This window comes from Anabas testudineus, chromosome 8 (genome assembly GCF_900324465.2).
Source record: "Anabas testudineus chromosome 8, fAnaTes1.2, whole genome shotgun sequence".
NCBI classification, from domain to species: domain Eukaryota; kingdom Metazoa; phylum Chordata; class Actinopteri; order Anabantiformes; family Anabantidae; genus Anabas; species Anabas testudineus.
Window position 1 is genome coordinate 11,966,438 of NC_046617.1, and position 27,374 is coordinate 11,993,811.

The following is a 27,374-nucleotide window of genomic DNA, read 5'->3' on the forward strand; positions in this document are numbered from 1 at the left end:
CTCAGCCGCCGGTGCCAAAAACCGCGCATAGAGCTAAACCGTTTACTTTACTTTTTTTTTTTTTTAATTTAGTTTTATTTTTCCTCAAAACAGCATTTAGCATTTAATTAGCTGAATAATTCGCCGTCGGCGACAGGACACAGGACTCCTCTCCGAAGCTGAGAGCAGTAATTTCTTTTGAAAGTTGGATTACAGCTGCAAGCGGAGCCGCTTGAACTGAGGAATATTTTTCCACCAGATGCAGCTCAGAAGATGAACAGAGACGCACAGATAGTGCAAATCAGCGGAATCCACTCAACGGTAATTGTCTTTTTGTTTCACCTGTAAATTGTTACTTTATTATTTAGAAAGCTTTATATCCTATACAAACTCCGAGAGCCACAGTCAGGGATTGTGCGTGTTTTTTTTTTTTTTTTTGTGTGTGTATTTTGTGACACATTGATTTTTAGAAACGTTTTCAGACTTCCATCTGTCTATCTATCGCTCCTGTTCAAATGCAGTCTTATCTAAACCAGCAAGTGGAATCTGCCGGCCGGTTCTGTCAAGTCCAGCAGCGGGTCTGAGTCAGCTTAGACACGCTGTGCACAATCTAGTCATATCAAATATCAACCAGTCTTTAAATTACAATATAAGTTACTGCTGCATACAGATGTGTTTCTTTCATTTAAGTCCAGACACATATACAGTGAGCATCCTACTTACAGTAGTACAGAGCAGAAGTAACATAATTATATGCAACTTGCAATATATTATACCTTAGCTACCTGTGCTACCTGGTTTTTAATTTATTAATTATCTAGGCAATTTTAAAAGCAGCAGCAAATGAACTATACTGGGGGGAAAAAAGCGTGTAATCCTACACAAGGCAGAATAAACTCATTAGAGCTTCTTCTAACTGTGAATATATAAAGATTTAATTGTTAGGGGAATTAATTGTCCATGAGTGATTTTGATCTTAATTAGACCCACTTGAGCAGCATCACGCAAGTGAGAGAACAACATGTGGGCCCCCCCACTCCCTTGTGAATCTTGTATTTCACTGCACAGAGACTGGCTTATAAATGTGCCTATTATTAGGTAAACACCTCTAACACATAACTAAACAAACATATTCATTACTACCCTAACACATCTGTTGCAGTGATATAAGAGATGCATGCTCTGTGCAGGTGCACCTTGTGGATGAGCTCATCGCAGCATGTTGTGTCTAGTGGTCATTTGCAAACATCAGTGTGCAGATTTAATGCATACAGAATTGACATTAGTGCAGTTTTGTGATGTAAGTGTTTTCCTGCTGCCACAATCAGCTGGGTGAACTTTCTTTGCTTGCAAGTTCAATTATTATGTATGTGGATGAAAAAGATGAATGAAAATATAGCTTTAGGGTTTGCATGTGTTTTAAGGTTACAAATATATTTGACCCTCATATTCATGCGGCACATTGATGATGCAAGTGATGATTGCAATGATAAAGGACTGCACTGAACCTTTAAAAAAAAGCTTTTAAACCAAGTGCACTTGTAGGAATCATGGTTCAAGTGACCGCTGCCTTTTAGATGTAACTAATTATGTAAGAGCTCGCAAAAAAAATATTAATTCAGGGTGAGAACAAATATGGTGATGTCTTTGCACGATTGGAGCTACGGTGGCGACACACAGATCCAATCACACATTCATACATTACAGTGCTGTCTGCGAAGCACTTTAGGGCTTTCATTATTCACAAACATTTGCTCGTCCTGTACCTCTTTGATCTGTAACTTGCGGATTTGAGTGTTGGCTGCTCGGGCTGCCAAGACAAGAGTTATCCTGTCTGTAAACATTCAGCTTTCTGTCTGTGGACTGAAGAGTACATGTTCACATTAAACTGTCTTGTAATTAAGAGCCAAAGGGTGGAAGACAAAAATGCATGCAATGCTGTAAAAATGCATTAGGCTTGTCCACGATGTTGCAGTGCAATACATAATTGACATGTTGCAGGATTGAGGTTAAAGAGAGGTGAACAAAAGGAAGACATGACGCTTGAGAAAAGAAGACAGAGCCTAGCCTCACATATCTCTGTCTTATGTGGTTTCCTGAACGTGAGAAATCTTAACTCGATGAAAGTGAGAAACAGAAGTAATCAATTCAGTGGCTTTGCATACTTCCTGCTGTGCTCCTTTCTACCTTTTCTTTGACTGAAGCACAGGAAGAGAGAAAGAAATGAAAGAGAAAAGGCAGAGGGAAGAGACTTAAATTGCAGAGAGGCAGACTGGTGAGCAAACAAAATGGACAGGTCTAAAGAGAGAGATAAGTGAGGAAACTCTGAGCTGGATGATGGCCTGTGGTGGTGCGGAAGACAGGTGTGAGCAGGAGCGCCGGTGTCATCACCCATCAAGTTATCACAGACGTTCTGCGCTGCTTTACAAACTCCAGGTTCAAACGAACCCCCATGATGGACCCAGGGGGCCTAAGAATAGCTTCCACTACAGGGAGCTGTCACTCTGGATTGCAGCGGAGTGGTGATAAGAGTCTGTCTGGGTACCGCCGCTGGGCTCCACTCACTCTGAGTGAGCCATCCCACTCCTTGTCCACAAACATACGTGTACACACAGAAACCTAAATGGAAAAAAAAAGCAAAAATGAATAAATAAATAAAATATCAGATACAAATAATAATATCACACAAAAACGTAATACCAGAAATGATGCAGGCATCCCTTGAACCAAATAAATAATCATAATAAAAGTAAACAAACTTAGGCCAATTTGTGCAATTCTGAAATTCTATTTCTCACAGATACATTCACTTTAGGAAATGCTTACACTTGGCCTGGACTTGCTGATAAAGAGAATTTTAGAATTGCAGTAAGTTACAGAATAGATGTATATGTACTCTCTCTCTTTCACATACTGTATACTTGTAGATACACAACATTTATATAAACAATTGAATGGGAAGGATCAGAACCAATCCCTTCCTGTCAGTGGCAGGAAACATCTACTGCTTATTGAATAGACATCGACTCCCATTTTGCTTGGAGCAACACTTTGACTTTCAGGCACATGCTAGGTTAAACGGATAACTTAAGAGTTTATTAAATGTTCCCAAATGCACCCAACAGTGTGCCAGTAGCAGAACAACTATTAGTTCCTTTAAAGAAACCTCTTCAAACAAATCAAAATCCAGAGAATATTTTAATCACTCATTTGCTTTTCAGATCAGTACGGTACACCACGTCAGGCTACTAGTGAGTAGCTGGTGAAAGGCTTGATTCTGTTTTTCTCCTTGTATGTAATGGGACCGGACCTGTAAAATGTTTTTTTTAATAATTTTGCAGTATTTGCAGTTGAAATGCTTCACTTTATATGCTTTGGAGTTATTTTGAAAACATATAAAAGATAAATGGGCAGCAGAAGGTGCAGTGTTGGACTTTACAGTGAGTGTATTTCCCTGGAGGCGGTGCACCGGTGTGAACTCGATGCAGATCAAACTTTCTAAAATGCCTGCAGAACATAGTGATTAGTTCTTCTCGCAACAGCACTCGTGAAAGTGCAGCATTCACGCAATTTCATATTGTTGGGGGACGTTTTTATCGAGACACATCATTAATGAAGCCAAGCATATCTATGTTTCTGCAGTTTGTTTGTTGTGCATAGTTGGCTTTTGTTACATCATTGTTTGACTTCATGCAGAGCAGACGTCTTGTTTCCTGTGCACATTTAACATATTTGCCATATTTGCCCATCTGTGTGGTGTCCTGATGTGGCTCTGTGGTCTCTGGGTACCATCTGCTTCCTTTTCCTCTCTATTTTTTTTTTTATGCTCAGTACCAGGACTAGAATCAGATACATCACATTCCACCACTTCTTGTGGTCTGGGCGGCTGCCAGCATCTTACCTTCCTGCCCATGTGAATAAATCCAGACAGTGTTTTGATGATGCCTGCTCTGCATCGGGAAAACTGTGAGTCCTCTAAGGGGTCAAATGGGATTTGCACTTCAGCGATTTAAATATGTGTTTTTGAATTTGCATTCATATATAAATTATGTTTCAGTAAGTGTGTGGTTTTCCACAGTTAGAAAACATTTGGACATTTTGTTTGCCTCTTTCACACGCTGAACATAAGAAAGCTATTATAAAATAGTAAATAAAGCAAAACCAGGGCTGTGGTGCTCTGGAGAAACCCAATGCATCATTTCATTCTTGGTTCCGTAAGAGCTTCGCTATTTCAGCCTCACAGCACGAATGACTGACCGCATTCCCTTTTGGGAATCAGCCAGATGCTGAAAAGCTTAAATCATATTCTTCCTGTCTTCACTCAATCAGCTCAAGAAAGTCCCACAAGGAATAGTGTAAAGAGCGTCCCAGTGTGAATAAGGTTTACAGGCGACTGACTAAACGTTGGAGCTGATTCTCTTTAAGGAAGTTTAATCTGCTACTTTAAATCAAAACCTGCTCACTGTTAATTTTAATATTGTTAATAATGCCTTTTTTAACCTACACCTATTGTGCTCACATATTACAGATTAGCTGTTAAAATTATTTTGTTTTTTTACCCCTTCTACTTTAGCAACGCTGTTTTTTACTGCATAAAACATCAGTAATGATTCAAACATTGTCTGAACTGTTTAAATTACTTTCTTTGACTTTAATTGTTCCTTGTTTGCCCCCTGCTGTTTAATGCCTCTGTGGCTGCTGTTTCTGATGTAGTAAACTTTTGCTGACTTTTGTTTGACTTTTATAATACAGACTTCCATTTTTGAGGTCTGCAGACACACACACATAATTGATTTAGCTCCTGTATTGTTGCTGAATTAGTCAGAGAGGTTTTCAGATGAAACCAGACATTGGCTCAAACTACTGTGCTTGGATTCCATAAAAGCAGAAACTATAATTTTCTATGCAGATTCATAAAGTGATAGATTATGTCTAAATGAAAATCTAAACAGCGTTTTGAAGTTACTTATGTTAAACTGTCAACACCCTTGATTTTATAAAATGAGCAAGGTTTTCAAGTGAGTGTGGAGAGCCAATAGTCTTTGATATTTGAGCTCAACAGATGTGAACCCAGAGTAATTTCGTGACTTCATTCCATATGTTCATACTTAACATCCTAGGGTCTCTGGTAAATAGCACTCTACAGACAATTTACCTGCCTGTGAAATTCACTCAGAACCGATGCGTTGGAGATGGATATACAGAGGTCATGACCGGAATTATCCATCAGAGATGGAGCGCTGTGATGATGGAAAAACATCACTTGTGTTTTCCCTCAGGAAGATGAATCACACAATCAGGTCCAATGTAAATTATTTAATTACTGACCGACTTGCACACTCCAGTGCTGGTGGCACAGCATTGAAAGCCAAAGAGGGCATCATTTGAACCTTTCTTCCTGCCATTTGGTGTTTTATTTGCCAAATGACGTTTATAAATGTCAACGTCAACGTCACTCTGGCACTGCGCTGCTGGTTGGTGTTGATTTCCTCATGTCCTGCAACCTCTTTGGCTTTTGATATACAGGAACAGGGGCAATGTGCACGTAGGGGTCACTGCAGTTCAAGCTGTTGATCAGATCTGAGAGCTTGGAAAATGGCAGTTGTGTTCATGTCCAGCTCACTTTGCACTCAGTGGGGAAGATAGCCAGCCAGTCCTGTGGGAAGTAAATTCTTCTTCACGTGGAGGCATTTCCATGTAGGGTGGAGACTGGAGCAAAAAAGATTTATTACAGGAGAGTCAGTGCCGGCAGCCATGCAGCAAAGGATTACCAAAGATAAAAGAAAACAACAGGGCTTTGCTTTTCTCTAAACTGCTTTTTAAACCCTGGAGAAGATAACGGTATTGAGCTTTTTTCTATTTGTTCAGAGCCACATTTGCGCAGTGCTAAAAATATCCCCTCCTCGCTTGCAACGTGTGTGGGTCGAGGGTCAAGTGTAGTTCCCTTTGCTCCCCAACACAGCCTATTATCACAGTACAGAGCACAAACAGCACTCGTTTTATCTCAACACTGCTCAACTGGAAACTGTCACAACCGTGTCTTTGCCATGGGCTTTGGGACGCACGTTGTCCACTTGACAACTTTTTTCAAGCCACAAACAAATGATTCGTACATTTTTGGTGCACTGCACATTTAAGAGTGAAAGGTTTGTTGTTGTTTTGCCTTCTGCATTGTCCTTCAGTGTGCATTTTGGCTTTTAGGGTTTGTTTTCCACAAATTGAAACATCAAAGTGTCAAAAATTTGAATAATAAAATCTATATGTTTATCTTTATAGTGATACTATACTAATTGTATAGCTTAAAAAAAGCTTTTATAACTTATAAAGTTAAGTATATTGCTAATAACATAAGTGTAAAACACAACTAAATTATAAAAAATAATACCCACATAAAAAACAAACATCTAAAATGGTGGATAAATAATCTACTCTAAGGAAAAATAAGGTCCAGAATGATTTAAATAGATTTCATACAGATTTAATGCCTCCAGGTGTCTACAGTACGTGTCATATGTCATAAATGTTTTGCTGCTTTTCCTTCTGAAAGAATGCAGTGAACCAGAGCGCTATAGTTTAGTGTAGATGAAGTCCTCCTCAACAATAATCCTGGCAATAGAATATGACGAGGAACATAGAGAGAAAACACAAATAAGCTGCCTATTTGAGACCCTCTAACAAAGGTAAAAGAGTAAATAATGGCTCAAGGGTATGTAAGGCAATTGGTATTTTTTAAAATCAAGGTTTTAAGCAGTTTTGTGTTGTCATTGACCAAATTTCTAGATTTATTTTTGAAATATAAAAACTCTCAACATAGAACCCACACACACTATGTCCATTGTTCATTTACAGCAATTGAGAAAATGTATGAAACCACACAACACTTCTGCTAAACCATTTCTCATAAGTGACTGTTGTGGTTTTTCCGTCCAACAAACCTTTAGAGAATCATTTGGCTAACAGTCCTCGACCAGAACATGTGCCCAAATTCCCTTAGAAATGGTCAAACCGCAAGGCGCAACCTTGGCTTATTTTTCCTCCACTTTGTGGGGAAGGACAAGCTGTGCAAGGTCAGTAACATGCACAGAATGCAGCGTATATGAATTCAGAGTCACGGCACGGTATGTTTTACCTAAGTGAAGCGCGCTGGTCATATCTAATGAGATACTGCAGCATACATTTCCACAGAACTGGAGATTATTGTTACTAATATGATACTGATACTGATACGTATTTTCACAATAACACTTAATAACTGCAAAATTTACAGACGTGAGACAATGTCCTCGAAAGCAGCAATTAGCACTGCTGCAGTGACGCTCGTTGGTGGATGTAACAGGTATAAGAAACGGTTTAGTACGAAGGCTGGGCAGAAATTCAAGCACCCAGTGTCAGACTAATATCTTCCAGCAGTGCATGTTTCCTCGCTATGAATGAAGCCTTTCTCTTCATTTTTCGGCGGTTGTGATTGTTAAAAAAAAAAAACGAAAAAACAACATCATGTCCTCCTGCGTCACCGTAAAGACTGCTGATGTCAGTGTGTTTTTGACCCAGGGGGCTGGACATGGGCGTCCAAACGCTGTGTACACAATGGGAGACATTGACCTCCATCCACATGTGACACGCACCGACACACACTCCTTTCAGTCGCCTGTCATCAGAACACAGAAAAGCACCCACAGGGGTTTGGTGTTGGTTTTGGTGACTTCAACCCTTTTCTATAAACACGTATGTTGACAAACATGTCACACGTCAAGAAAAGTTTTTACAGGACAAAATAGTCTGTGCAGTCAGTGTCAGAATAAGGAACTACATCATTTATTATTGTTCATCAATAATATATTGTTGAGTTTTCTGGCATGTCTTCGTTCACTTGATGTTAATGTCACATCTTTCAGTCCCGGCTTCTTTTCTGAAGGGCGATTCATGAATGTCACAGTGGCTGTACACCTCTCGCCTGTCAAACCTCATCTCCTTCCCTCCTTTAAATAGCTGCCATTAACTAAGCTCTCTCCTCCTTTCCCCCTGAGCCACGTTATTATAAACTAAACACATCAAATATATATTACACACTAACCCAGTGCTGCTACAGAGTATTATGCAGACTCTCCAAAGGCCTGTGTTAAACTGCTCAGCGTCTTTCAAGAGCTTGACAGCCTCACACTCAATCCACCCAGTAGGATTTGGCTATGAGAAGAACAGATCTTATTTCTAAACCAACAAGCAAGTAAAAGACATGTTCACCTTCAGTGGCTCTTGTTTTATCATCTACAGTAGTGACGCTGTGGCGTCATCTCGGGGAACTACGATGAACATGTTTCCTAATTGCTGATAGTAATTTATAGTAAATGGTAGCATTGACATTATTATACTGGAGGCTGTAGATTTATTCAGTCTGGATCTACTGAGCTGCTTTCCTTCTCTTTCTCACTCTGCTTCTTTCTGTTGCATGACATGTTAGTGTTTTCGCTCGCCTTGCACCACACATTCCCATGAAGATGTTGATGCTGCACAATGCATGTCAGTCCTCCTCAGGGATGAGAGGCAGGATATGTTATTTTACAGTCTATAAACTATGTGTCCGATGCACAGACGTGGGAAACGTTGTAGGTCTTTCCTGCCTAATTAAATGACTAAAAACAAACCAGGCCAGAAGCATTTGACAACATACAGCCCTTGTTCGTGGATCACATTTTGTGTTTTTACTGTATATCAGGCTGAGCGCGCAGTTTTGTGTTTCCAGATCACGTCTGCTGCTGCCGATCCAGTATGTTTGTGTGGTAATTCATTTATAAGTGGGGTCACTTGCAACAAGTGAACCCATAACTCTTCATGGGAGAATAAATGACACTCGAGGCCTATTTAGGTATTGCTGGAGCCTAGAGCAGAACAAAAGCAGTAGCACAGCTACCTTAAATTCTTCAAAGAGGCTCTGTGCAGCACAGATGGCTCTTTAAGATGAAATACACCATAGCACCTTTTATTTTATTGCTGTTAACACGCAGTTGGAGTCAAAAGCAAATTGACGACTTGGCTACTGTATGCATAAAAAAAAAAGTTTGGGCCGTTGAGTGAAATTATTTTGGGTGCATTACAGAGCACTTGAGGGAAAGTTTATATAATGTTGGCTTTAAGCATCCACTGTTTGTGTGTCAGTCTGCCGCAAGGGTGTGTTTGTGGTGGTGTGTGCATGTGCAATGTTTGAGAGGCGAGCCACACAGAGTGTCAGCGCACAATGTGTGCAGCAAGATGGAGCAGCAGATAGCTTTCTCTGCCAAGTTGAGTTCATTTAGATTTGGGATGATACAGATGCTAAGTGGGGGAAATGGGGTGAGATAACACAGATGAGGAATATGAGCGATAAAGAGAAGGAGAGGGGGAAGCTGTGGGAGTCAAGTGAAATGTAGACAAATCACAGTTTTACCTACATGTTTGCAGTAAGATGTAAAACTTTATTCCTCGTAGAGCTTAGCTTCTGTTAGAATATTCATTCATTATATATTAACCAAAGCCTGAAATAGGTTATGCCTCAGTATTCAGTCATTTATTCTGCTTAGTAAGTTTGAATACCAAGTGCAAGCTTTTTAGAAATTGCTTTTGGATCGCAGTATAGTTGTGGCATAAAGGTCATCAGACCGAAGCTACACAGACAGTTCTAAACTTGTTAGTGGCATAAATTTATTATTGGTTTCAGTCTCTTCAGGGCATAAGGTGATAATATTAAACACATAAACAGCATCAGCCTCTGCAGCAGTGATTCAACCAACATTAAGTTCATAGGCGCGTTTATGTACTGTTCTAATCTAGTGTTCCTGATCTCCGTGAAGCGTAATGTCACTCGTTTATGATGCACACAGGGAGATGTGGTCTGTGTTTGTAGAAGCAAAAACTGCAACTTGCTGTAGATAAAAGTAAAAATGGAGAAGAAACAGTATGGAGTCATTGTCACACTGCTCTAGATCAGGGTTAATTATCAATTCTCTGAAGTCTGATCTCATTCCTTATAGCTTTTCCTTGTCAATTATGTTTTTTTTTTTCTTTTTGTGGGATCAACCTCCTGGCTAAATAAGGTGAGGGAGATTTAGGGTATCACTGTGCTGTGTTTTGCCACTGTATACAGCAAACGTCCCCTTCCTGCAGCTGTTTGATAAATTCCAGGCTGATGGCAGCCAAATTCCAGAGCACCAGAGCAGTGTAGAGGAGCTCAGGGGATTAGCGCACATAGACACTGCCTGCCAGCATCTATAAGAGCTAAATATACAATAGATACAAGGTGGATACAAGATAGAGGAGACACGGCGTCGGGAGCAGACTCCTGTCCTGTTACCTGATAAACATTAAACATTATGAGGGCGTTGTAGGAGGGTCCTGTGTGAGTTCTTCTGTTCCTCTGCTGTATATATATATATTTAACATTATATAATACTGTCAAACACCCCTCACAGGGATTTTTGTGTGTGTGAAATAGAGGCATGTTGGAGATATCCCTGCATCTGGCTACACTGAAAGTAAGTCAACTACTGTACATTACTTTATATCCTGTGTGTTTTTCTTATCTCGTAATCTGTCTCCCCTTTATTTTGTTCTGGAGCCACATTTCCCCTATTTCTGTTAATGGCTTTTCATACAATCCAATCACTTGATCGTGCAGCTCTCGCAGAAACTGTTGCCAGGAGTTAGTTGATTAGTTTAAGAATGAAGCAAATCTCTCTGTCCAGTTTCCTCAAGTGTCCTCATGTGCTCAAAGTGTGAATTGTTCTTTTCCTTGGGGAGAAAGTGTGTTTGCTTCTTCTTGTATTATTTTTTTGTTATTTTGATTATGGCTATTGACCTCAACAACACCCATGGGGTTTAATTAGCCATGTTTATCATGTGCGTCTGATAACTGCTTGTTAAACAACGGCTCCCGTCCCTAAACACAAGCCCTTATCAGGACCAACTATGTTGTACAGTGTCAGACCCCCTGACACAAACACATATCTAAACAGAAAGGCGATCTGGACTGTATGTTGTTGTTTTAGTCCTTATCCAGACATTTACTGCAATGGAAAATTCAGCACTGTCACACTCTGAAAGCTGCTGGAACATTCACCACTATGTGTTTATGAAGGCCCATCCTATCATGTAAAAGCCTGTTGACACAGGCACAGACTATGCAGACAGACAATGCTGTTAGTAAATGTCACATTAAGGACTGCTTTCTGTGTGCAGACAGTTGAATCACTGTGTTTCACTTGTCGTGCTAGCTTTCAAAGTGACTTGACGGACGGCACTGCTGCGTCCACTTTTCTCCTTACTTGCTTGTTTATACCACATTTCCGTGAATGACACAGGAGATTTATTAGTGTGACAAAGCAGTGTTTTTTACTGTCAAGGGACAGTGCTGAAATACTTCACTAGTTTTGTGGGTTATGACACTGACTTTAGAAATATACATTTACAGCACATGGAAAAAGTAATGGAAACGACAAACAAACAAAAAACAGATGCCTACAAGGTAATCTAAATAATTTAAACAATTTTAACAAGTATTTACAACCTTTAAAGTGACTCCTTTAAATCACCCCTGTCACACACTACATAATAAATTATGTAGACTGAACCCTTTTGCTGGAAGTAACAGCACTTAAATGTTGCAGCTAACCTACTTAGAGTATATTGGAATTGTTTTTATATAATTGATCATGTATTATGTGCATAAACCTTTTATGCTTACAAACTTATAGCCTATCAGACAGGGCTTTTCATTTATGTTGCCTAATTAGGCGTATTCAATATTTTTTTTTTCTTTTTCTTTCAAGAAAACTAAACGAAACCAGCACCAATATCAATCGTTCTTATTAGTTATTATAGTTTGGTCACGGCATGAAGTGTCTCTGCATTAACTTGGTCAGTGAATATCACTAAGTACAAAAAACAAGTGCTGTTCTTGTTGGTAACATGTTAACACATGTTGCGTTAAGTGTTGTGTTCTGCCAAGATGATTGCACAGACACTATCTACGTGACGGTGTCTCTTGTTGTAATTGTTGGACTGGAATTACACTGTCTCACAGTTATCAGGCCAGTAATCTTTGTGTATTTCATGATATAGGATAATCAGCACAGTTGGAAACCTCCACTTATCAGCAGTTATGATTGTCCTGGTTCATGATTAATATACTTATCTTTTTAAAAGCAATGAGCTTTGTGTAATGAAAATTGTTTTGTGATAAAGAGCACACTCTTGGCTGCACCACAAAATAGGTTTTCCCTGGAGGAAGTTAATACCTTTGTGCAGAGTTTGAAGAATCACCTCATTACCGTAAATAAAACCATCATGTTCTTCTACAATCAGAAATTCTACTTGATGTCAGACACAATTCAGTGATAAATAGGTTAGTTAACAGAAAAAAAGTCACCGGAGATAGACGATTGATTGATAAGTTAAGGGAGTTATTACAAATGAAAGGGCGCAAGATATCATCCATATTAGGGTTTGATAAAACATTTACTACTGTTAATTATTTAGATTAAAAAACAAAAAAACACAATCCACTTCGCTCAGTGGCACCCTCTATTTCGTTCTGTAGCTCAACTGCTGCTTGAAAAATCAGACAACAACATATAGACCCATATGAAATGTAAGTTTTAAACATACAACATAAACCACCGATGTTGATATGGATCCTTTACCTTTATTTGTTTTCCAATTCAATCAACTCTTATTTATAAAGCACTCACAGCTAACCAGAGTGCTGTACAAAATATTAAATAGTCACTAAATAAAAGATAAATAAAAAATAAACAAACTAAAACAAACATAACTGACCCCATCTACATTTTTTAACTATTTAGCATTTCTGCAACAAACAAACATTTGTTAGTCAACTTTAAGACAAATCTACATAAGAAAATCCAAGCGATCATCACAATATATAAATCCTTAAAATAGTTGAATCAGCTGAACCACAAATGCAGCAGAACCAGTGTGGGATGGTGAACACACTAACTAATAGTCAAAAGCTCCCTGTAGGGTTGTTGGTGCATCATAGCAGGCACAGATTCTACAACACACACACACACACACACACACACACACCTCATGAAAGAGGATCCAGCTAATGCACTCCCCCCCACACACACACATAAAAAAATAAATAAAAAAAACATCCACTCAATACACAATACAGGTATTTATCAACTGTTACACAACCGCTTGTCATTGTTTCCCACTCACAATATTCAGATATGACCTCTGAATAGGAAAAGTGAATATTTATTAAAACATGTGAATAGCCAACACATAGATGGGAGGCTTGGAGCATTCAACCCGTGGGTCACTAGAGGTGTGTGAGCATCCTCACAGACAGACAGCTCTCCCACAGTGTCACAAGGTCAGTGTCAAACATCTAGAGCAGTTCAGAGGTTACCCACATTACACAGCTGCTGAAATCAGAACCACTGTTCCTCATTGGGTTATTGAGCCTCCATTTTTTGCTATCATCCCTATTCACTCATTGTGTAGAAGGAAACAACAACATCACAAGAGCATCATTTTCCTGCCCATTGCCAATGATCATTTTAAACATGTTTTCTTCACGGTAGAGAAAATGATCTGTGGAAACTGGAGAGAGGAGACAGTCAAATGTGCATCAATATTTTGTATTTCAATATGTATTTTTTTACAAATCATATTATTTATTGAAATTTTGCATAATTTAGGTGATTCCACAACATCCTAAACTGTTCTGGCACATTTGACTTGTATATTCGAACATATCTCTACAATATTTGCATGTAAGAGCTGCTTAAGCCCAGTCATGGAATATTGAAGTAATGCAGAGAAAAAGAAAAGATCATATTCAATGACGCATGGAAAGCCTTAGATTTGACACATTTTCCAAACACTGTTGAACAGAGAAACTCCAGCAGACAGCAAACGATTAGCCAAGCTGTGCATGTCATATCTCCTGTCATATCCCCTGAAACATCCTGACCTGACATCTGACAGACGGACCAAATTAAGGCACAGCCATGTTGAGGATGGTTACTTGGTTGTTAGCGAAAGACGAGTGTATATACGACATGTTTTAACAGCGGATGCTATCCATCACAGGCATGTCGTGGATCATGTAGACTTAGACGTAACTGCTTTTTTTTTTTAAAACCTGTTCAGGAACTTATAACTTAAATGTATGGATTCTGTTCTCCTAGCACTGGCATGTTATGTAACAGGTTTGTGAAGCAGCAAAGGTTGGGAGTGGGGATATACTGTATATTTCTAATACAGTCTGTCTTTTAATGTCTTTTAATACACTTAAAATTAATATGTAATATTTATTGGATCACGTTTTGCTTGCATTAATCATAGGATTGTTTCAACATGCTTATCTAATGTCAGTACATGTATTTCCATCCAGGGTTGCATTAGTTTCTCACTAAGATCTTGTAATAATGATAGGAGCACTGCGTAAAGTCTATTACAATATATCCCAGAGATTCTTAGTGGGGTTAAGGTCTGGATTCTGTGGTGGTTTATGTGTCTCTTTGTGTTGCCAACTGTACCATATTAATTATTGCAGTAATTATCCAGTGGAAGGCTCTTACCTATTACCTTTTAGAGGTGTGCATATGCATGAATAGAATTAGAGGACACACATTGTATGTTCTGGAAAAGAAGAAAAAGAAAAGCACAATAATATCAATTATATGTCTAGCATTCAAAATCCCCTTCTGTGCACTAAAATATGCATAATCCAAGAATCTGTTATCCTTAGTTCCAAATTCGATTTCACATCAGAAGAGACATGAGTAACACTAATAATCAGAGCAGTCTATCAGAGAGTAGCCAGGGAGTCAGACTGGAACAAGTTGTTGAAGGAGGATCAAGTACACAAACTCAGTACTCAAGTAAAAGTGCAAGTATTTGCCCAGAAAAACACTTCACTGTCAACTAATGTACCCTTTAATTTTTCTATTCAAGTAAAATTACTGAAGTACTCGAAACCTCTAAAGGTTACCACATAAAAGTACAAAAGGAAAAGTACAAGTCAAGTTAGAGAGCAGCATGAACCAGGAAGTCAGGGATCGTGACACTGACAATTTACAATGACAATTAATGGAGATTAAATCAGAAATCAGGTCAAAAACAATGTGCTGTATAAATGCTGACATGTTCTCTGGTGTTCTTCAAAGACAAATGTGAGAAAAAAAAACATGGCCTCTGAAGGAACAGTACACAAGTAGTAGAGATCAGATAAAATAATTGCTGTAATTAATGTATTAAAGACAATCTCGGCAGTTTGAGCGTCAGAGAAAAGTCTGACGTTGATGGAGCATTTACAAAATAACAGACAAGTGAGATACCCAAGATAAGGCTAGTGCAGCGCCTAGATCTAAGTGATGTCCCGTCTTCCTTGCAGCAGCCAAGTTGCAGAGCGTGTAGCTGCATGATGCTCCGTCTCCTCTGAACTCTGCTTCACCCCATTATCAGATAGTGGGGCTCTCATCTAGCCCTGTCTTGCTCAGTGCAGCATAGGCAGCCCTCAGCCTCTTTGCCTTATTTCATCTGGTCTAAGCAACATGATTAGAATTCACTGGTGCACACTGTTGTGCCGCATTGACCATCAGTCCAACTTGAGAGTCTTTTGAACATTTCGGAAACAAAGGTTGATTAATCAATGCTACTTTGGTATTTTAAACTGTATATGTACGTAGAGTAGATCTCATAGAAATAGAAGTTGTGCAAGGTGGGCAGTGTAGGAGGATTTTGCCTTTACTTTTACTAGCAAATCTGCATTGGGAAAGCTGCATGATTGCTGCTCAGGGGCATTTTCTGAACCAGACAGTTGTCATGTTTTCCGAAAGGGTTGTTTTCATTCCCTGTTGCTCCACATTCATGCGTATACATACTCCCCTTTTATAATTTCATTTGTTAGACAGCGTAATCAAATGAAAGGTAAGTACTCTCCAACAAACAACAGTAATTGTTAGTGGCCATTGTATTGAGCCATCCAACATGCACTTGAACACAGAGCATTTTTTTGTTTTTGTTTGGGACATTCAGGTATAATTTACATCATTCATTTGTGATTGGCAGTGATTGTTTTTTTCTACACATATATGTGTAAATGGCAAAAAAGTTGTCTGTCCTTCCAAACAGAAGGATCAATAACCCTGTCATTTACAAAGTGTCACTGATCCCTTTGTGAAAATTGTACCTACTTTGCTTCATATTCGACATCTGTCAATAAATAAGTTAATTAACATTATCATTATTATTGATTTAAGTAACTTGTTCCAGTATGAAAGCAACTAAAGCAAACTGGCAGGAGCATCCCAAGAGGTCCCTTTGCTTCTGCCTGTGTGACTCCCAGGAGTCATTTCAACTTTTAAATCAGACGTGCAACTGCAGAGATAAAATCTACAGGACAATTCTTGGAACAGGAGGCTCGGAGGTTTAAACAACACGCTCCAGAGGAACTTGATTGGTCTGGAGCCACAGCGGGCCGAGAGATTCACAGCTAAGTGAGAGCCTTGAACTGTAGCTCTGGCAGGATATCATGACAACAGGATAAACTAAACAAATCTAATTAACCTCATACCTGCAATCCCTTTAGTTCCACTTGGTCTCCCAACAAGTGACCAATGCTATTCCCACCATCCTGCACTAGACACATTCAACCTGACACATTGTACAGGATGTTTATGCACAACTGAACAACAAGAGATTTAAAAGGGTATGTCTTTAGGATGTGTCTTTACTTTGAGCGGCAACCTTTCCTTTCCTCATTCATCCTCATTCCTCATCATTTTGTCTTTCGATTCAGGCACATTTGGTGATTTCTGAGCAAAACAGGCAGGTTCAATATGAATCAAAGCAGAAAGCTGCTATAACTGTGATCCAGACTGCTGAAAAGAAGGTAGTTTAGTGTAAAGGTCGTAGAATGGATTAAACTTGGGAAGGGTCCTTGGGAGCAGGCCATACCTTTTGGGATACTGAATATTGTGGATGCTCAGTGAGGAATCTGTTGCGAGGCCACTGGCTGGTGTGTATGACTGTAGGGGACATCAAAATAAGGACTAGAGAGCGTTGGGAAACCCTTTTTTCTGCGTCTTGCTCTTTTACTTTGACACCCCCCCTCCACCACCCTCTGCCTCTCCCTGTTTTATCATTCCCCCTGCAGGACTCCACCGAGCACTGAGTCTGGTTAATCATTGGTCTTACATGGTGTTAAGTTGCAGAAAGTGCTGCAGGCAGGCCGGCGTTAGAAAATGTGGTAATCAGGAGAAAAAGAGAGAGGAGAGGGAGAGACAGAGAGAGAGAGTGTGTGTATGTGAAAGAGGGTAACCCTTAGAGGAATATCACACACTGACATAAAACCCATGGCGTAAGCAAGAGCATGTGTTCAGCCACACAGATGTCAACCTCTCTACAGAACTGGACACATGGCGTAAACATCACGCACCCGCAGAATGAGGCCTCATCTTTTTCTCTGGTAAGGATCTGGCTACTAATAAGTCGCAGGTGTTTGGCGCGGAAGAGCTTAATCTTGGTTAATTGAGATGTTTTTGCTGTTGTTTTGTTTGTGCCATTAGTGTAAAGCACCGGTCCGTTACAGTACCTGAAGATGTAGGTTACATACATTCAACTTCCTAATGAGCTGTGACAGGATCTGAGTTTGTTGACATATTGAGACAAAGTGCCGACTGATCAAGTCTTTGAATGGAACTGAGGCTTTCTCAAGCGCATATGCTGCATACGTCTGTCATTACACATTGTGCTCTTATCTCCTGGACAAATACCACACAACCTGTAAACACATTACAAGCCCATCCTCCTCCGTCCCACGAGACTGGAACAGAATGGAATTTGAAACGTTTTAGCTAAAAATGTTTCCATGGTCAAGGTGTTTTTTGCAGAAACGTTTCAGATTTCGTTCCGTTCTCCGGCTTCGACCAAACCTCTCGGGGGAGTTTGCGGCACCGATCAATACTCAGGTGAGTGACCCCCTGCACACACTGACACACACTCCCACTGAGAGGCTTTAAGATGAGAGTGGGCAGCAGCCAACTACAAGTCAATGATTCAGTTCAGCATTGCTGAGCTGCAGCTGTCTCACTGATGGGATGAAGAGCATTTCGTGGAGAGGTTTGACTCCGTGATTCACTCTCGGGACAGCATGGTTGTGGATTGTCCATCCTGCTGCATCATGCCGCTTTACACCTTGTTGTTTCTGGTTCTACTTGGTATGGCAAGGATGTAAATGAGACTATGGTTATCCTGGCTCCCCTTCTATATCAACAGCACCTTTTTAGGAAACGACTCACAAAAGACATTTTCTCTTTAACGTACGGTGTAATTATAGTGTGATAGATATGACCCAGCCTTTTCCTGCTTTGTCCCTCTTGTTGCGCGCAGCCGAACTGAGCCATGGTAATAAGTAGTGTGTTTACAACAAGCTGTGATGGATTGTGTGTCTCTGTGTCATCTAGGCAGTGTGGTGAGCATAGATAAGCCCCCTTATGAGGTGAAACCCTTCCCCTGTCCTGCACTTTCCCTTACCAGCACCAACTGCAGGAGGCAGGGATGTCCCGGCTGTTCCTCCTTTTGGCATTACTCATTGTCTTCTGCAGAATCCAGGTGGGTCCCAAAAGCATACGCACACAAGCATGTCCATATACATACATGTATATATTTCACTCCATACAGTGAACTTCGACTAGTTGTTTTACAGTTTGGGAGGTGGGATTTGTTTCTTTAGTCCTTCTGAAACAGGCCAGAGAGTTGTGGTGTGGAAGCCTAAATAAGCTGTCCCTTAATGACATAGTGTACTTAATGTACAATGTGCAATGTACCAGTCTGTCCATACAGTAGCCCGATACTGACAGCACATTAGTAGAACACTGTCATCCTGATGTATTATATCTCCAGCAAGAGGGTGGGTTGTTTACAGCTTCTGTATATATGAAGTAAAGTGAAACAGATGAATGTTAATTCAGTTAATGCATCTTCATGGTGTGTCTGGGGCTCACATTCCCAACATTTTCCCTGCCAAGCTGCTTACACTACATCAATAAATTCACGAATAAGAGGCCATGTTGATAAACTGTAGCTGGCTTCGTTTGTGCTTCACTGTGTCCTCAGATGTCTCCTGCTGTTACCCTGGATGAGCTGACGGAGAGCTGGAAATTGTACATGGAGGAGTGTGAACGCAACAACAGCCGATATCCACTGAGCACCGGTGAGCTGAGCATAGTGTATTTTTAAAGGTTAGAAAACACTAGCATCAAGGTGGTTGTCACAAGAATTCTAGGAATAAAAGAGCATTTTTTCTAGTGAAACGTGGGCGAAGTGTGACAAACTAACAAAAAAAATCTAATTTGCATACACACTAGGGAATAACCTGTATTTATCATTAGCTTGTAGTGCAGGTAACTAATGCAGTAGAGGATGTGATGGTTAGGTCACACTTTGACCGGACTATGGAGCAGCTACAGTTTCTGCTTCTTGCACAGGACCATCACATAATCACTCTGCATACAGCCGCTCCCAGCTTTCTATTTGCATCTCTGCTCATGCTGAGAGAGAACTGGCTCTGGTTCGCTCAGTCAACAGAGTGTTAAACTACATTATAGCCTGTTAGCATGTTTTTTGATCGTGAGGGAGCGAGCAGGACAACATAGGTCTGACTTTCAAAAAGGTATAGTGTAAAATCACAGTCTTCCTCTCTGCCACTCCACAGCACTCACATACCCTCCTTGTCACCCCATGAATATAACAGTTGATAAGCAGGTACCGAGGAGATGGGACAGATCCCTTCCAGTTGTGATCCAGCTGTCTACACAGAAACATTTAAAAACAGTCAGCATCTTCCAAAGATCCTCTGCTTGGAAGATGAAAGGTGTGAAATAAGTGGAACATCGTCAATAGAGGATTTTACTCTAAAGTCAAGATGAAAAACACAATCTGTAACGAGGCTGAAATGACCACCAGCAGCCATCCCTTGAAAGAAATGTTGCATGTGACCATTCGAGGTCACAGACAGCAGAGAGTGCTGTGTAATGCCTGTGATTGTTAGGTTAAAAACCTGACCCATATTTCATGTGTTTTTTTATCCCCAGGTCTTGTGTGCAACAGGACTTTTGACAATTATGCATGTTGGCCTGATGGACTTCCCAACACAACTGTCAGTGTGGCCTGTCCGTGGTATCTACCATGGTACCATAAAGGTAAGACACATGTTGATGCGGAGCGACATAAAATACCCTACAGAGCAAAAAAGTGTTGTTTTTAATGTATATGTGTGTGTGTGTGTGTGTGTGTGTGTGTGTGTGTGTGTGTGTAGTTCAGCACGGCATGGTGTATCAGGAATGTGATGCAAATGGGCAATGGGTAACCATGAAGAATACCAGCGAATGTGATTCCAATGATCAACGTCCGGTAAGAAATGTCTCTCTTGTTATTCCCATTTATTCATCTAGTTTCTTTATTAGACATAATCAAGAGAAACACATGCACAGCTGTGTCATTAGGTTTGCAGCAAACATCACAAGTTACAGCAAATCTTAATGTATCTTCTTGTGACGTGAAATATGTCAGCTCCAGCACAGTGGAAACACATCTTAACATACATTATTACTGCTAGTATAAACTTCGGAGATATAATTCAAACTGCACATCTTACGAATGTCAACATGCACAAAATATTCCAACACATGAAATTCTGTTGTTTATGTCTGAGAGCTCTGTCACATTTTGGTAAGAAACAATACTGGAGTCGCTTTTACTTGGTTTACTTTACTTAGTGAGAAAGAAGGAATGCTTTTAAGCATGACTCCTAATGGAAATGTTATCATCCAAAAAAGAAGTAGCTGTGTGTTATGACACGTTGCCTTCCTTTTTTTAATCCATGAAACACCTTGTGAATGACTCTGTGTATGGGGAGAGAGGTGGAGGTGAAGAGTTTAGAGCTGCATGTACTACGCCAACAAGAACACCTAATGCTGCCTTTGTCTGAACTTGTATAAGTGTCACACACTAAATGCAATGTTAAACCTGCAGCTGAAACAAGAAACTTCTAAGGTCTATGTGTTCTTGTGCGTTTTAATTTGCAGCAGTACTACGACCACATTTGGATCATGTACACAGTGGGTTATTCCTTATCACTGGTGGCTTTGGTGCTGGCACTTGGCATCCTCATATTTTTCAGGTACTAATAATGATCAGTTAAAAGCAATTCTGAGAAAGGAAGTGAAGCATTGGAAAACAATATATTTAACAAATGTAAAAAAAAAGATGTAAATTATTTTTCGCTTCTGATTCTCATTCATCAGAAAACTGCACTGCATGAGGAATAACATCCACATGAATCTGTTTGCCTCCTTCATCCTGCGAGCGCTGTCCATCCTCATAAAAGATGCTCTTTTGGAGGCTAACAGCACGTCCCACGGCCTAAGCAGAGACTCGGAGCAGGGGTTTCCCCGGGCATCTATTCCGCCAATGGAGCTGCTGGTCAACAATGAGGTCAGTAGTGTCATCTGCATCATTTTTGTTTTGTTTTTTGATAAAGTGGGGTCTGAGGTCATTTCCTCCTTTAGCTTATTCTGCATCATAACAGAAAGTTTAGAAAGGTTAAATATGTCAAGTAAAGCTGTCCTATTATAAGCCATTTCAGTTATTAATGGTAGAAAGAGTTGCACCCAGCTGACATCTGTCTTTTGACATATTGGGGGAAGGTCTCGCAGGGAATTTTTTGTTTTTTGTTTTCTAAGAATAAACTGAAACAAGATTTAATCTTCAAGAAAGAAAATCATTCATTCAAGTCAACATAAAAATAAAAGGAGCTCAAAACTTTGCTTCATCCTGCAAGTTGAAAAGAGAAGATGTTTATTATTATTTATCACAGTATTGCTAAATAGTCAAGTTTGAATAGTGGTAAATTTATTATTAACATTTTATTGCTAAAAGTGTAAAGTTAGCTATGCAGTTTTATGCTTGGTGTATTTCTGCTTGCATTTGTATGTTGGTGTTAAAGTTGCTGTTGTTGTACAATTAGAGTGCTGATGGCGAAATCGAAACTGAAATGCCAGAGACAGAAGGAGCTCCCATCTGCACTGACCTAGCACTAAATAATGTTTAACGTCACCGCTTGATATTTTAACACGTGTAAAAGAAAGCTCTGCTGTGTTGCAGGTAACTGTTAGCTGTCGCATTGCAGTGGTGATGATGCAGTACAGCGTCATGGCCAACAGTTACTGGCTTCTGGTGGAAGGCATCTACCTCCACAACCTCCTGGTCATCACTGTGTTTACAGAAAGGAACTACTTCAAAATCTACCTGTGCATTGGCTGGGGTGAGCTGGCCTGTTATGTGTGTGCGTCTTCAACCAGAGTTAAAAGTCAGTCAGTGGAAACACGTTCATCATGTGCTGTGTGATATTAATGGAAATGAAGTCAGAGCAGATAATGGCTTTAAAACTAAAATGATGAAAATATTTTGCATTTAGACAGCTCTCATTTCTCCCCAGGTACCCCATTAATATTTCTTGTGCCGTGGATGATAGCTAAATACCTGCATGAAAATCAAGAGTAAGTTTCCGCAGTACTCTCTCATTCTCTTTCCTTAACTCATGTTTTATTAGCCAATGTGAAAACCTGACAAACATTTTCTATTTTAACTCATTCTTATGGATTCCTCCCTCATAACAGCATGACATTGGGAAATTGGCAGATGATCTTTCTCCCAAATGTTGACATTCGGCAGCATATGGCCAATTTAACACATAATTACTACACAAGCAGTTGGCTGCAAGTAAACTTTTCACACAAAACAGTTTATGAGCCAGATATGGAAATCACGTGAGAACAGAAGTTGTGTTAGCACATGTTAATATTTGATCTTAATATTCAGCACCCAGTGCTTCTATTATGCAATCTCTTAGGTTCTAATGTACACACTTCAGCAGCAAATGGGGTGAAAGGGATGTTAAGCCACACTTTCTAAACCACTGACACATTGTGTTGTTATGTAAAGCTTTAAAAGCCCAAAGTGGTGCTGTGGTGTGTCTCCCCTCGTGAGCCAGGTGGAGTAAAGCTTTCAGCTGTGGTTAAAAGATGCAAAACAGTGGAACAAAATGTGTTACGGTCTCGTCTAAAAGAATGCGACATGTCTCGCGTAATTCTCTATGGGGGAATATTTCTGGTTGTGTCTTTCCCTCACCGCTTTTCTTTTTTCAGGTGCTGGGTGCAAAATATTAACATGAATTACTGGTGGATCATTCGTTCTCCCATTCTGCTGGCAGTTGTGGTAAATACCTTCTCCACTCATTACATTTATATTATGTTTAAAATTAATATTTGATGTAAGATGTGTGTTGTTTATTATCTTACCTTTAAAATAAAATAGCAAAAAAGTGTATTCACCCCCAAAATCCTAGATCTGTATTCAGAACTTTTGCTTTGCTACTTGTTGTCCCAGAAATACACCCCCCCACCTACATAATTTACAGTATTGAACACACCTTGTTTATTGATAAAGTGTAAAGGACTGACTGTGGTTGAAACCTAACATCTGTGAAACATGTAAGAGTCAAATGGGTTTGGATTAAAGAAAGTTTTCTTTTTCTAACTGCACAAATTAGTTACACCCTAGGCTACTCCCTTCTCTGACCAGACTTTTATTGTATGTGTGCTCTGAAAAGGTCAGTCCTAGGTCTTTACATAAGTCTAATTTGTCATGGTTCTTATTTCAGGCACGTTATACAGACATCCCGGCATTTTCCATGCCTTAATCGTTCTGCTAAGTGGCTTGTATCTCACAGGAATTCCTGTGTTTGATTTGTCGCAGGGACATGACGCCTGCTTCCCATTTCACAATTTCCCTCTTTTTGCCTGTGTGTGCATGTGACTGTCCAACAAAACCTATATATACTGTATATACTGTATGTAGGGATTGGGAAGCTAATCTACTGTTTGGAGACATTTTTATATTTTTATTTTTATTCCAAACAATACATGTTTTACCCTGATTTCTGTTCAACATAACTTTAATTATTAACTAAATGGACTAAAAATATACATATCGTTTCTTTATTCACCATGTTCGTCACCTTGCAGTTTTCACTCTTTTTACAAATTCTAATGAGCAAAACGTATTAAAAACAACACAGTCCCAAAGGCAGGCAATAAGTACAATTGCGTCCAGCTTCACTTTTTTCTTCCAAGCACCTGCTAATTACCGATGCCATTTCAGTTAAACCAAAAAAGGTCACATCATTACACAATTTCATCGGGAGAACAACTTGATTCTTGAAATGCCATCTGCTGTGAAATGGTTCCATAACGATAATGAGCTTCGACCGTGTGTTATAATTTTACAGAGTTGGATCAAAGAAAATAATGTTTTTACCTAAATTATATGCATTAATACTTACAGTGCTTTGGTTCTATCATATGTTGTTAATTTTGAAGTTTATTCTGGTCAGAAGTTACATTAGGTTCATTAGAAATCTATTTTTCCCAGACAGTTTTAAAAGTAAGAAAGTAATTTTACATTACTTTGATGAAAACAAATATAATTTTGTATAGTATATACACTTTTTTAGAGGGTCAGTTATGTGCATAACTATAACTAAGTGAGGAAATGCGTTTCAGCTGAAATGAGTTAAGATGCAAAGACAACAAAGCACTATTAACACTGATACCTCTGTTTTTCACAGATCAACTTTCTTATCTTTATCCATATCATAAAAATTCTTGTGTCAAAACTTCGAGCGCACCAAATGAGATACACAGATTACAAGTTCAGGTGAGTTTAAATGTTAAAACTAAAAAAATCATGTTTTTGTTTTTCCAGATTCTGATTTGAAATATGGCAAATTATCTGTGCCAACTGTTGGCATTATAATCTACAGTGGCAAAAAAATATGTGAATCTATTGGAATTTCATGGTTTTCTCCATTTATTTGTCATAAAATGTGATCTGATCTTAATCTAAGTCGAGACTATTGACAAATACAATGTGCCTAAAGTAATAACACAAAAAAACAACCACAAAAACCTCACAGTGTGAGGCGTGCAGCAATGTTCTTTAATAAGCAGTGCCTTCCTTCGTCGTATCCTGCCATAGAAGCCTCAAAAGCTTTTCAAATATAGTGCCATTATTCACACTGTAAGGTTAGATTATTATTTAAGGCACATCATACTTGATAATACTCTCAACTTAGATGAAGACCAGCTCAAAATCCCAGTAGGCTCACATACTTTTTCTTGCCGCTGTGATTCATGAGCCATGTAATAGAATAACTGAGACAAAACAACTGACGCAGCATTTTGAAAAAACTCTTGAAAACAAAGCTAAATTGGCCAGAATAAAACCTGGACAGGATGCAAACACACTTTCCCCTCAAGCTTTGTGGCCTCTGACTATGTGTAACAAGAACATCCGATTTCACAAAAGCATAAACGTAACACCAGTAAATGAAAAACATAATTGACCCCTCGTGTCTGATGTGTACAGAATATTGTTTGCTATTGTGTTTTCCTTCTATTCACTGTGTCTCTGTCTTTTTCCTTCTCCTTCTCAGGTTGGCAAAGTCCACTTTAACCTTGATCCCTTTGCTGGGTATCCATCAGGTGGTCTTTATCTTTGTGACAGACGAATCCACAATGGGCACCATTGGTCTTCGTCTTGCCAAGCTCTTCCTCGACCTCTTCTTCTCATCGTTCCAGGTTGGGATTTATGGACCAAAGCTTCAGTTGTGATTTTGAGTGAGAAACACCATGACATTTATGTAATTAAACGGTAGCATCAGCCAATTTTGGAAAAATATGCTGGGCTAGTAGTGGCTCAGTCTGTAGGAAGTTTAACATTTAGATTTTCATTATTTCAGACACTGATAAAATCATTCCATCAATGACCCTGAGGTTCCTGTACTGAGACAAATTTGAAGTAGAAAGCACAGTTTGTTTAGAGTGGGAGAGTTAAGAAGTAGAGAAGATAAAAGGGTTAAATCATCTCTTCATCACATCCAAATATCAAAAGTCACGCTGCGATAAATAAAGAGTGCTCATTCAGCAGTGAACTCAGAAATCTCTGCACTCTGCTTTCCTCAAACAACAGAGAAGTGCTATATTTACTTATGTGTCAGGATGGATTACATTAACATAATATGCTGTTTGGACCACTAACTGGCTGTGTCACACTTACATAAAGACTGCGACCCTTTTGGTGTGGGGACACAGATGACGTGTAAAGGACAGAGAGGGCAGGACATGCTCTCTCACAAGTAAAAAGGCATTTAAAGACATACAGTACACTGTTGTGGGACAGAAGACACTCTAACGTGCAAATGGTTGCACTCAGTGGTTTAGCATAAGGTAACAGACTTGCAGCCAGAAAGGTGGATAAACATAGACGTGTGCAGTAGGACAACTGAATGTTAATACCTCGAACTGACTTCATATTGGTTGTCTCCACAGGGTCTCTTGGTGGCTATCTTGTACTGTTTTGTCAACAAAGAAGTGAGTCTCCTCCTTTGCATGACCACACGTTTGTTAACCTCTAGACTTTTCCTCTGCTATTATATGAATAGTATCTACTTTAACCTCTGCCGTCTTGTTAGGTGCAGTCTGAGATCCTGAAGAAGTGGAAGCGCTGGAAGCTAGGGAGGAACATTGAGGAGGAATACCGCCACAGCAATACCCCCAACACGAAGACGGCCAGCCTGTTGAACCACGTGTCTCGACTGCCTCACCTCCCAGACATCGCCAAGACCTCCGCTCCAATCTGCAGCCCTGAGGAGAGGCACATGCTGATGGCTAGCTGTCATAATGGCTTGGTGCACTGTAAGGGGGAAGGCCAGTGTGCCTCCCTGCTGCACGAGGGAACCATCAGCAACTGCACACCGCTGACGAGCATCAGCCTTACAGACAAGGTGCAATGTTACAAGGCTCAGAGGGAGAGTGTGGAGAGCCACCTGTGAGAAGCCAATGGAAACAAGAACTTAGTGAAGAAAGTTGTTGGGATTTAAACTCTCACCTGGCTCTGGCATCCCGCCCTGGGTGACTGCGAAGAGCTGGACTGATGGAGTCATCTATCAGAGCAGTCTACCCTGGGAGATCAAGCAGTCGGCCCTCTCCACAACCTGAAAACGGAAACCAACACAGCAGACGGCCGCGCTGAGATGTCTAATGTGTCGTGAGCGTCATGAATGGGTTTGCGTAGATGTTCGTCCGACAGCGTAGGAAACTGCTGCATGCTGAACGATGCGACAACAACAACAGCATCTCAAGGCCGATAAGCCATGTGTAATAATACCCGAAAAAAACCTGAAACCTCAAACAGCAACAACAAAAGCAAAACAACAAAAAAACAACACACAGGGTCCTCGCTTGAGCCTCAGCTTTAACTTGTAT

General features: G+C 39.9%; 1 protein-coding gene across 1 annotated transcript; it reads left to right on the forward strand.

Annotated features, from left to right (window-relative positions):
• On the forward strand, positions 1-27,003 carry gcgra (glucagon receptor a). Its single transcript, XM_026360465.1, has 14 exons — positions 1-300; positions 18,453-18,600; positions 19,105-19,201; positions 20,082-20,189; positions 20,306-20,400; positions 21,075-21,169; positions 21,294-21,483; positions 22,153-22,312; positions 22,487-22,547; positions 23,196-23,265; positions 24,677-24,765; positions 25,544-25,688; positions 26,439-26,480; positions 26,582-27,003. Exons 2-14 carry the CDS (start codon positions 18,547-18,549, stop codon positions 26,939-26,941), a joined length of 1,566 nt encoding a protein of 521 aa, XP_026216250.1. The 5' UTR covers positions 1-300; positions 18,453-18,546; the 3' UTR covers positions 26,942-27,003.
• Positions 27,004-27,374: the final 371 nt, after the last annotated feature.

Bases quoted from the DNA above. Each gene is read 5' to 3' on its own strand.
- gcgra (XM_026360465.1), top strand. From the start codon at position 18,547: ATGTCCCGGCTGTTCCTCCTTTTGGCATTACTCATTGTCTTCTGCAGA. The intron at 22,313-22,486 runs GTGAGCTGGCCT...ATTTCTCCCCAG, and splicing joins CTACCTGTGCATTGGCTGGG to GTACCCCATTAATATTTCTT. The intron at 23,266-24,676 runs GTAAATACCTTC...TGTTTTTCACAG, and splicing joins CCATTCTGCTGGCAGTTGTG to ATCAACTTTCTTATCTTTAT.